Source organism: Acipenser ruthenus, chromosome 12, assembly GCF_902713425.1.
Source record: "Acipenser ruthenus chromosome 12, fAciRut3.2 maternal haplotype, whole genome shotgun sequence".
NCBI classification, from domain to species: Eukaryota; Metazoa; Chordata; class Actinopteri; order Acipenseriformes; family Acipenseridae; genus Acipenser; species Acipenser ruthenus.
In genome coordinates this window covers 13244832-13257364 of record NC_081200.1, presented here as the reverse complement: position 1 = coordinate 13257364, position 12533 = coordinate 13244832, and the positions used below count along the sequence as shown (strand labels likewise).

The 12533-nt window shown below is 37.0% G+C and overlaps 1 protein-coding gene across 3 annotated transcripts in view; it reads left to right on the top strand.

Annotated features, from left to right (window-relative positions):
• Positions 1–10797, top strand: part of LOC117417330 (phospholipase D1-like) — a 72748-nt gene extending 61951 nt beyond the window's left edge. For all 3 annotated transcript variants that reach the window (XM_034029397.3, XM_034029399.3, XM_034029398.3), the window contains 6 exons: positions 805–918; positions 3750–3799; positions 6340–6474; positions 7163–7316; positions 7682–7799; positions 10048–10797. In XM_034029397.3, coding sequence (XP_033885288.3) covers positions 805–918; positions 3750–3799; positions 6340–6474; positions 7163–7316; positions 7682–7799; positions 10048–10272 — 796 coding nt within the window. In that variant the 3' untranslated portion in view covers positions 10273–10797. The remainder of the gene's footprint in view (positions 1–804; positions 919–3749; positions 3800–6339; positions 6475–7162; positions 7317–7681; positions 7800–10047) is intronic.
• The last annotated feature ends 1736 nt before the right edge of the window (positions 10798–12533 follow it).

Sequence of the window (12533 nt, the reverse complement as noted above, 5' to 3'; positions counted from 1 at the left end):
TTCCATGACACTGATGGTGCTAAGTTTGTATTTAAGGTAATGAAGTATTAAATGTTGTTAACTCACTGTAATGGTTTTATCTGTAATTAAGTCTCTATAAATACATCTTAGTGCTTTAAAGTTTGGCTGTAAAGGCTGCTTAAGCAGTAGTTGCATTGAGACTCTGACAGAACAAGCCCTTCTCTTCTGCTGACTTAAACTTGAACTTCCCTAAAACATTTACACCTTCCACCACTTCACTGAATGCTTGTGACATGGCAACACAAACCAGTTTGGGGACCTTTTAAATTAGTTTAAAAGCATTACTTAATATTAACCAGCTGGGGCTGGCCAAAACATTGAAACACCTGCCAAAACCACCAATCACGTATAGTCCAAAAAACTTAGCAGCTGTTACCTTAGCAGTGTTCTGTTTTTCTTTGTTGTTGTTATTATATCTGTAAATTCCCATGAAGCAGGGACAGGATAAATGACATGTATAATGCCATGCCTTATCTACAGTATAAACCTCCAGAAAAAACAGTATAAACTGTTGGCCAGTAAAAAGTGGCTGAACAAACATCATGGTATCTGGTACTTACTGAATCTACTTCCCATGTTTCGTATTAAAATGTGTTTGTAAATGCTCTGCATTAAAGGGTTTAGGTATTAGATAGCTGGTTGGTTACATATCTAAGCGTTGCTTCCTGAAATGAAACGGTTACTAAATGTGTCCTTGATAGCCTCCTGTATTCTAAACTGTATACTGTAACATAATACTCCTAATACAACCTATATAATCCAATTGCATTTCTGTTTCTGCAGAGAGAATAAGAAATATCGTGTTTATGTGGTGACGCCTCTCTTACCTGGATTTGAAGGAGACATCTCCACTGGAGGAGGGAGCGCTCTCCAAGCAGTCATGCACTTTAACTACAGGTGAGAAAGTCAAGATTATGGTACTAATGTAATACCATGGTATGCCAATGGATTAAAAGTGTGTGTTAGTTGATCATGCCATTGTGGTAGGTCCAAATATTAAAATATTACCACCATGGTGCAGTGGCTCCTAGTGAACTGTTTTAGTGGCAGTTGTGCTACCACTGTCCCTTAGTACAGACATATGGCATTGCCATTTGGAAAGGGATTGCATTTTACACAAGGTGCAGTGCCTGTATTATGTGCAAGCCAGTTCTTTGGAGTAGGATCAAACCCACTTTCCAAAGCTGTGGAGAACTCTGACCAATAGCCTATACTTTTTAATCATAGTGGTCTTCCATGAGATCCAGAGTTTAGCACTTGCTGTAGTGTCACTAACCAATGTCAAATTCTGAAAATACTATCACAGTGGTAGCATTCTGCCAATGGCTCATACCACTGTGTCTTACCTTGTGCTAGCACTGTCCCATTAGTACAGATCTGTTGTTTTTTCCATTGCAGTGTTATTGCAGATCATATGGTTGGGGTTGATCCCTTTATTACACAAGCGATATGCCTCAATGTTTTCTTGTTTGAGCAGTAGTTGTTAGGGACTGTATAATCTTGTGATTCGCGTGTGACTCATACCCTCTCTTGAAGCAAATAAGATAAGCTTTTGGATTTCAGTTGGATTAACCTGTTATCTTAGGTAATTCATTCTCTATAATAAAGCCTATACAAAATGTATGGTGAATGTTTTAGGTAGGACACAAATGATTTAGTTTCCATTTAAAATAAAAATTTTATCATCATTTAAAAGCATGTTGAAATGACTCAAGTTTTTCCAAAAATGTACAGTGCAATTAAGAGTCCAATAAAATATTGTGGCATCTTTTTTATCTTTTAATTATATTTTTGTGCTTACAACTGACAAATCAGTAATCAGAAAGCATAGTTTTGGCCAGTGAAGAAATATCTGAATATCTATAATTGAAAGTAGATTTCCACAATATAAACTAAAACTACAACACAATATCAATGATTTTCTTTTAATAGTTAAACAGTGATAGGAAGCTTTTTTTTGTATTGGACACAATATTCTGGCATTCTGTGTGGCCATCTGCAGTTTTCTTCATCAACTAGGACCCCCCCGGAAAATATATCTGTATCAGACTCCAAAATGATACAACAGTGGGGGTCCAGCGGTGAACTATAAGGAACTGACACTTTAAGAGGCTACATTTTTCTACTCTTAAGTGATGGTTTGTTTTGGCTGCAGCTGTCAGCCAAAGGAAACCATTTTGGATTAGTGCTGTAGTTTTCATAAGCAAGGCATACTCTGCTGTTACCTGAGACTGCCAGGAAAACTGTGTGTGTTGCTTGAGGAATTGGAAAGGGTCTACATGCTTTTGAAAGTTAATCTTGGGTAACATTTGCAGTGCTTCCAGAAGAAATTGAGTTGGGGAGATGTAATTGTGATTAGAACTTCAAATATAATTCTTTATAGGGTTTTTTTTCTTATCTGTTTGGGATTTGTTGCTGTTGGAAAACATGGATCGAGAATTGATTAGCAGTTTGCTACGCATGTGGACTGGCAGAGCTATACTGGTGTTCTTTTCTGAAAAGAGACTAATATTGCAGATAGCAGACTGTTTGGTTCAAATTGCATGTACTGCTAACAATTGATAAGAGACCTTGCGTCTACAAGCTTCTTGTCCAACATTGACTGCAAGCTAACAAGATAACAATGCTGTGGACCAGAAGGGGCCAGGCTCTAAGACTTTTGGAATACAAAGCATAAAGGAGCTAAAAGGCTCCCAGGGACTGCCGTTGGACCCAAAGGTTCTCAGGGAGAATAAGAGATAATGCCACTGGACTCAAAGGGTCTCAGGCAAAACGGAGAGATAGGAACAAGGAAGATAACAAAAAACTAGATGGATGGACCTTTTGGGGCACCACCAGGGGTCTGAAGAATGCACTGAGTTCAGAGGTTGTCACACTAAATTACACACACACACTAAATTAAATATATGGTAACAGAAAAATGTGTTGTACCTTTTCTATTGGTTAAGTGTTAGAGAAAGAGGAGGAGGACCATCTATACAGAAGGGTATTTAATGTCATGCAACAATTGTAAGAACGAGTATTCTGTTTGTCCTGTACCTGGGACCAGACTCCCTGCATATTTCAATAAACCTAACAACTGATTGAAGAAAAGGACTCCGTGCATTTTCTTGAATCTACTTACTCACCATCTTTTTTTTTTAAGTTACATCAGTTGCCTTCATCTCTGAACTGAGAAATACAAAAACATAAGTCCTTTATTTAAACCTTTTTGCTCTTGTGTGATTTTTGCACTATTTTGTGAAAGGAAAATAACTTGGAATTGTCCTAATTCACAATGCTTCAACTAAAGACTGTGTTTTGAAGAGTGTTGATAAACATTCTCTAGGGATACTGAATGCTTTAAAACACCCTAATCCCTTTTAGAAAAGGTTTAATGAATTTAACGCCAAAGATTGATAACCATAGTTTTAAAATACATTTTCTTAACTCTTTTTAGTATAACCAGCATTATCATTGATCCTGATGTAATTGATGTAATTCTGGATCTTCTGAATTGTTTCCCTTGTACCTTATCACTTCCTGTGTTGTAATACAGTAATCCATTTCATTATTTACAGTGTGGTTTTGCATATAGTTTCTTAACCACATGAAAAGTCATCTCTTTGGGAAAACTAATCTCTGGCCGTCAGCTAATTGTGTAAAAAAATAACACAACAGAAATCCTAATCACGCAGCATGCAACACAGCCATAACATTCAAATTACATTTTTGTGTTTTCTTTTCAGAACAATGAGCAAGGGGGATAATTCCATTATTTCACAACTGAAAGTAGAAAGTAAGTATATCTCAGTGAGAGTAATGCCAGGGTAAAACAATCCATTTTACCTGTGTTCCAGACCTTTCCGGCTCATCTGCATTATTATTTTTTTCACTGATTGCATCGTCCCTCATTTCAAACTCCTGCCAATAAGTCATTTTCTGTGTCCCATTTTTCCTACATAGAAAACCTGCTTCTTTTTTATTTCATGGTGTCTGTAAAATATTATAATACTGAATTTCTAATTTTTTCCAAGCATCAGTTTACAGACACATACCATATTAAAGAACAACTATAGGAATTTAGCATTAGAGTTCTACAATGTAGACAGTGTATTCTCATTTAGAGGCATTGAGCACCATAAAAATAAAACATAGTTTATGTCTTTCAATATAGCTAAGTACACTGTATGCTACTATTGCTCACATTAAAAATGAAGGCACCAAGAAATTGTCCGAAATATTATGGGATAAAATGTTGAATGTTCAAGCATTCCTAACAAAACTGATGGGGGTTGTGGGGGACAGAATTCCCTCCAACTTTTCCATCTCTTCAACACAAGTGCCAATTAATTTTACACTTCTAGTTGGATTTTGTAACCTATATTTACTGTAGCATAGTATGTAATAGGACAGTGAACATCTATGTATGTGTTGTTTCAATATGTGTAGCTTGTAAACAGCTTTTAGTTTGTCAGTTCACTTCTACTTGTGCTGATATTCCCTTATACACAGACGTTCGACATTCTACTGTATAACCCTGTTTCAATACATTTTATCATAATCTATTAAGCATCCTTGCCAGCAGTTTTGATTAGGTGTTGTGTAGGCCTTGTATGTACAGAACTTGCCTTGAAGCCAGATAACTCTCACATAACTATGAATATATTTGGAAAATTAGTGGTTTAGTGAGGAGTAAAAAGTGTGTGTTGGCTGGTCTACTGTAATTTGATGACTTGCATTTAGAATTGCTGGGCTGTATTCAAAAGGCTTATTTAAGGGCTGGTTTTAAAAGTCTGATTTGAGCGATTCAATAAAGTGTTGATATTCATAAAACAAATGTGGCTGCTGGCTTCTTCAACAACAGTCAATAAAAACTGTATTTGATCTGTATTGTTAACAAAATTAATACAAACAAGTCTTAACACTTTTGTGAAAATTGCTCCCTGCAGGTTTGGTAAACTTTTAGACCAGTGGTTTTCAAACTTTTTAGGCCCTGTACCCCTTTCCAAATAATCTAGTGTACCGCGTACCCCCATCTGAAATAGGGTCATACCTATGAAAACAGGAAAACATATGGTCTTTTCTAATTACTAGATTAAGTATTGTAAATGGAAAATTGCTGTTAAAAACTAACAAAATAAAATACAGTTGGTTAACCAAAAACAAAATGCACCAACTAAAAATGCTATGTAAAATTATTTCAAAATCCAGACTCCAATAAGAGAATTAAGAGTCCAAAAACAGGTTATGCTTCTGAAAAACAAAGCTAAGGTTCTAATTTAAAACAAAATCAGAAAGCAATTCTCAACAAAATTATGCATTTCGTCCAACAAATGCAGAAGTGTAGAAAGAAAACCTGATTTCTTTAAGTTACAAATATAGGCTTTTTTTTGTTTGGTTTTTAATTGAACTCAAATCTTATCGTTGAACACTTGAGCTGAGACAATGTAAAATGCTATGTGTGTCTTGTGCGGTATCGAATCTAGCCAGAATAAGCACATTGAATAAGCATAATTGTTTTGAAGTGAATATTTCCAAAAGCTAATTTATATCAGGCAGTCAAAAATTACTTTTAGCAAAATGCTTAGGCCTACATGTTAAAGTGTTTAGTGCAGTAGTCTGTTCATGTCAGCTGTAAGACAAGTCAAAGCTTGTTGATGGACACTCGCTGTATGATATGAACACACTCAATAGGTCTGGAGTAGGGAATCCATTTGCGGACACTTTTCACAATCGCAGGATTTAGGGATTAAGATTATATATATATATATATATATATATATATATATATATATATATATATATATATATATATATATATATATATATATATATATTATATTATCCCGGGATTCCATTTTTGTAATAATAATATTGTGCTTTTGCTTTTATTTATAATTACTGGTGCGGAGGCATAGGGTAATGCACTCACATGACAAAGGAGTTCTTCAGCTAACAGTGAACATTTAAATTCCAGAAAGTAGTAAATACTACACATTTTTAAAAGAAGCAGCATCATAGAATGACAATCTTTGAGGTTTTTTTTTAGCCTACAGACTGCAGTAACGCCCTGCTGTTTAAATATGTAATTTAGCCATGTGTGCGCTCAACGCTCAAAGCACTGTCAGCAGCCGGCTGGGGTTTATAGAGTTAACCTCGCCCAACAGAAAGGAAACGTACACCAGTACGGCTGGAGTTTTATTTGAAAGGAGATTCAACATTGTTGCTTCGATTGCTAAGTCCTAAAGTACTACAACGTGGTAAAAAAAAAAAGTTATTTGTAATGAAACCCTCTCAGTTTCTTTTGTTGTGTTTGCTTGTTGCGTGTGTGTACAGTGGGAAACCAGTGGATTAACTACATTTCATTCTGTGGACTGAGGACTCACGCCGAGCTGGCGGGAAAGCTGGTTACCGAGCTCATCTACGTTCACAGCAAGATGCTGATAGCTGACGACAACACTGTCATCATTGGTGAGTGAATGGGCTCAGAGCTGCTAACAAGATTCATCTCCTTCACTGATAAAGCATGGAGAGGTTCTCAGCACTTTGGCAGCCTGCAGCCTGCCACCTTCGCTATCTATCATTTTAATGAGCTTAATGCCATTTTCAGTACATTATTGATTTTTTTGTTGGTTGTATAAAAATTAAATTAATCTTATATGAACTTGAGGCTATATCAACTAATCTTTGTAAGGGAGGCCATTTACTATTACAGGAACAAGAGTCTTATTAAAAAAAACTCTTGGCTTTAAAAAAACATAAATAAATAAATGTGGTAATATTTATTCATTTACTTATTTTAACTATCAGCATTATATTTATGTTCAAGTGCCATGTTTAATTATTGATCGTTGTGATGAAATGTTTAATCATTGATAAAAAGTAGGGTAAAAACCCAGAAAAAAATTAATTTGCTATTCCCAAAATTGGAAAATCATGAGCCCTAAAGATGGTTAAAATTGAAGGCAGTGCAGACCCCACTGTTTAATACAATAGTATAAAGCAATTATATGCAGGCCCCCAGTTAAGCATGCAGGGCTGCATTTATGATAAGATCTCAGGCATCTAATTACAGCCTTGCCCACTTTTTTTTCATTGCTAGTAAATAAAAAAATTAAAAAAAAACATGAAAATACTTTCCACTGTTCTGCTCTTTTAGGCTCTGCAAACATTAATGATCGAAGCATGCTGGGAAAGCGTGACAGTGAAATGGCAGTGATCATTGAAGACACACAGACTGTGCCCTCTGTAATGGACGGAGAGGAGTACCAGGCAGGGAAATTGGGCCTCCAGCTGCGGCTTGAGTGCTTCAAGTAACCCACTTTTCATTATTTTTATATATATAGATTTAACTATGATAAAATGCCTGCATAATTAGAAAGACACTATTGTTGACACTATGTTGTTTATTTTAAGATAAGCCTACAATATATTTTAGTTTTAGAGATGTTTTCATGTTCAGTAAATCACTGTATAGCTTTATCTACCACTACCTAAAATGGATTGTCCTTCCTTTTAATCTGTCAGCATTGCATAAACACCTCGTTATGAGTATTTGTTTTCTCTTTCTCACTTCAGTGAAATATTCTTGCTGTGTACCTGTTTAGTGCAACTCAGTGATACACATCACCACTATGAGGTGCTGTGACAGTAAAGCTATGTCTTCTGATAATTCCAGGTTGATTCTGGGTGGCTTTACAGATCCCACCATTGATGTAACTGACCCAATCAGTGAAAGGTTTTTCAAGGAGGTGTGGATAGCAACAGCAGCACGCAATGCAACCATCTACGAAAAGGTGGGTATAAAAGGATGGGAATAATAAGAAAGAAGGGAACAAAGCATAGGTTACATGACCCAGCCAGCAGTGCATTAACTGCTCTGTTCCAACTCACAAAAATCACCCACCAACCAAGGTATCCACCACTTCTGCTACCCCTCATGTTAGTGTGTTGCTCAGAATTCATTAATAATAAGCCACATCTCCACAGTAAGAGCTGAACAGTCCACCTCAAGTAAAAAAAAAAAAAAAAAAACATACTAAGTTACGATAACAGTAAGAATGCCACATTTAAACATGTGCAGGCTTCACTATTAAACTAAACTCACACATACCATCCCCTAAAGACATTAAGTACATTTTTTACTTGGAACAGTTAATTTTAACCCTTTGCAGTCCATTTATTAATTGCGCATCAGGCACGTCAGGTCTAATTATTTTTCACTCGCGCAGTTAATTTTAGACGCGCTGTTTAAAAGTATTTTTTTTCCACAGTCAAACGGGTTTAAATGGCCCTGCATATCAACAAAGCACTCACTAGGCATCTCCAGCCCCGCCCCACCCTTTCGTTCGTTATAGCTTTCACCTATGTAAGAAATAAATAATAATAAAAATAATAGTCGTACATACCGATCAATCATCTCCTGATCACTCGTTTTATCACCAAACTCCTCAATAATGCGATCCAAGTCATTATTTTATTACTATAACATCTGAAAAAAGCTCTGCAAATGTCCATGATAATCTCTGTGCGCTGACGCACTCAGCCAGCTTGTTTACTATGACCGCCCCGTTATCTGATACCAGGGCCATGTATGACTAATCATGAGATACGCCTTTTTGTATTTTTTTTTTTTTTTTTTCCCCGACTTGTCTCGGCTCCTGTCGCTCCCACTCGGCAATTGAATGGTTTTCTCGGCTTTTTTCGGCTAGAAACACGTTTTTTGCGTTGCTATAATGATGTCGGACCCAGTCCGGCAAAGGACCTGAGAGGAATAATTGCAATGTCGGACCCAGTCCGACAATGGACCGCAAAGGGTTAACATGGGTGTAAGAGGAGGATACCTGCATGGGTCGTCACTGAATAATAATAATTCAGACACAGAGCAGTGGGTGTTGGCACGCCGCACAAGCACGCAGATTTAATAAACCCAGGTGCTGATGCTAGGGTACCAACAATGGTAATCCTAGCGCCTGATTTAATGAAGAAAACAAAACAACACAAAGCTAATTAATAAAAGTTTGCCCACAGATGGCGAGCGCTAGTCCCTTTTAAAGGAACGTCCCGCTTCAGGAACCTACTACACAACTAACCCTCACTGTACTTAGTTTGGGATTAATTCCCCTAAACTGATCTAGTGATGTTGCTTCCGGCGCCCCGACTGCCCCAGCTGGGCAGCACCTTCCCGGGCCCAGTCTGGGAGTGGAATGGTTTTGTGCAGCAATTCCCCCTGGAGCGGATGCTCTCCTCTGTGAAAATACGGGAGCTCAGCGCAGCTCACATCTGTGAGTCTGTGGCCTTGCAATAGCCTCAAACTCTGGCGACTGCTGCATTCTTAAACAAGCGTAGGCTCCCTGGGTATGTCCCCCAGCCAATCGGGACCTCCCCATCAGCTCAGCCTTCCTGTGTACTAAGCAGCAGCCCAGATGAACCCTGTCACAATGGGTAATATTTTTTTTATTGAACTCTTTTGGTCATATAAGGTTTAAATCACACAGTACTAAATCACACAATAAATGTCTGTGATTTAAACAAGTATAATTTAGTTTACTGCAGCCTTAATTGCTACCAGTAATCTCTGTAGTTTAGCATAGCTGCCTCTATACAATATATAACCACCGACAATATAGCATAATGGTAATAATTGTAATACTTTTCAAAACAATGCAGTCAGTTCTACTTTTAAAGAGTCGAGGTGTCAAATTACCTACAAATGAGTTTTAATATACTGGGGGATTTAACATTTCAAACCTATCCGGATATGATACTCCCTTCCAGAAGTAGCCCGTAGGACAATGTTCACAGCTTGCAAGGTCTGAAGGAAACAACCATTAATTAAATTCAAGCAAGCATTTTGTAAACTCTTAAAGAAATGTTCTAGACAGCACCTCCTGTCGCAGTGAGTCAGTGCTGTAGCAACACAGGTGAAATGAGTTTGATGCTAACTTTGCCTTTAGTGAAGACTAGTGCCTTTAACTCAACTTTAATCGTGTTCATCTCAGTTCCGGGTTTTCAATAAATTTTGCCCTAATGTGATCTCTCTAGGTTTTCCGATGCCTGCCCTCCGATGCAGTACGGAACACTGTTGAGCTCAGCGAGTTCATAGCCAAGCTTGGCCTGGATACAGAGGACCCTGCCAAAGCCCTGGAAGAGCTGAAGAAGATTCGGGGCTTCCTGGTGCAGTTCCCCTTGTACTTCTTGTGTGAGGAGAACCTACTTCCTTCTGTCGGGACAAAGGAAGCTATGGTTCCCATGGAGACCTGGACATGAGGAAAAACTTTCCCCATTACAATCTTGGCTTAATCAAGCAGACTGAAAATGCTGAATATACAGAAAACTACAGACAGACAACACATTTGTTTTGTGAAAAAAATGGAAGACTGATAGTTCTAAAACATTTTATGTAGCCTCAATTACATAATGAACAGGAATAAGGAAAAGACATGATGGAGGAACCATACACAGATAGAGAAGATGGACTGAAATGTTTGTTTTTTCTTTAGTCAAAATAACACTGAATTGTCATTAACAGCATTACATACAACAGTCTTAAAACAAAAACAAAACAAAAAAAACAAACACTTTCTTTTGCCTGCAAAACCAACCACAAAAACACATTTAACAGGAGTGATCTGATTATGGTGCTCTGCTAGAATCGTACATGTTTTTCTACTTATTGATCACCTGGAGGCCCAGAATGTAATATTTCAGTGAATGTTCAAGACTGGCACTTAAATGTGTGGATATCTGAGTGGGCTCTTCTGAAGAAAAAAAAAAAGTCTCAAATCATACTCTGTGGATGAACAATGATGTTATCTTATGCCTGTAAGTAAATAGCAAATATAGCACCCCAGGTAGTGTTATGGTGTTCCTGGGTACTAACATTCCTCTAATAACTCTAAAGATGCTCTTCTTTATCTTCATCAGTGCTACTTCTCGAAGTTGTCATATTTATTTTATTTCTTTTGGTTCTTTACCAACAATAACTAATCACCCCCATGGAAATGATATATGGTGCACAAGCCCAAATCCAAACTGCATTATAAAATTCCAACGATCTTTGACCACCATTTGTACTTATTTTCATTTTGTTGTGAGCCCCAGAATGATGGCTACATTGGCACACTCTTTTGAATATACTTTAAGCAAAGAATGAGCATTGCTTTGAAGTTTTATCATTTGTTTTTAAATTTCAGTTACCCTTAAATTTAATATTATTGTTAATATTATAAATATTACCAATCTATTGCAGTTTAGCACATACACAATGAAATGAAAAGTAATTTATAATTGTGTTAAATGTCATGCTGCCATTTATTTTATAATTGTAAGAAATATTTCAAAAAGTAAATAAGATAAAGTAATTTATTATTCTTTGATGTAACAATCATTTCTGTTATGAAGAAGTCAAGCAGTTTTGGTAAATGTCTTCACCCTTGTAGTATTTCATCTCAACCAAAACCTCCCTTATAATAACTTGACAAAAAAAAGACATTAAACCAGCTCCTTTTAAAGTCATTGTTTTTTTTTGTTTTTGCATATGGAGCTTTATTTTTTTTAGCAGGTGTTTGAAAGCCCAAAGTGAGAGTTTTAATAACCAGTGGAATTACTGACTTGTCATCACTTTTCATGCAGTATGCCATTTTTGAATCTGACAATCTTGATTAAGCCTTAGCCTTTGCTAGATAAACACGCATGGAAACATGATTGCTTTGTCGCTGATGCAAGAAGTTTAATGTCATCTTTTGTGACACAGCTTAAATTGAATTTCTGCAAGAGCTGACATTTTCTATTAAGATAGATCAGTTGTGTTTGACGGGTTAGTCATCATTTCTGCTCAGCAGAGTTTCTAATGCATTGTGAACTTTCATCTTTTGGGAGGAAAGGACTTGCTGTACTAATGCACTGCATTCAAGTTCAACAAGGTGCAGGGAGTGTAGCAGCCTACTGTCCACATCTGGTTAAGGTTGATAGCCACCGAACACTGCAGATCTGGATGCATTAACTATTCTTCACATGTTCCTTCTGTGAAGGACTCATTTTCCATTTTCCATTTTAACAATGGGTCATTCGATACCAACTCAACCAGAGCCGTTGCCCGAGCGTCTCAGATTTTGCTAGAAAATTCAGCTGGGGGTCACGATGAGTTCAGAAGTGCTAATCATTTTTATTATTATTATTATTTCTAGCAAAATCTGAGACGGTCAGGCAACAGAATGCACCTTTTCTGATTGAGTTGGCGTGGAATGACCCCCAATTGTAATTTATGGTTTCTTAAAATAAGATAAAATAGCTCTTGTTAATTGTGTTGATGTAACACAATGCTGTTAAAATCAATAGATTGCGTTATTTTATTTTGTGCCACACACATTCATGTTCTCAGAGGGAGTTTGGTGGGTGGTTTTGAGCTACTAGTGTGCATTAAATCCCTCTCACAAACCAGCACACAGTTCAACACCATCCATGAATGGAGGGGATGCTTAATGGTGCCTGCGAACTCTATGCATTACAGTGTTCAGTATCATTGTCCA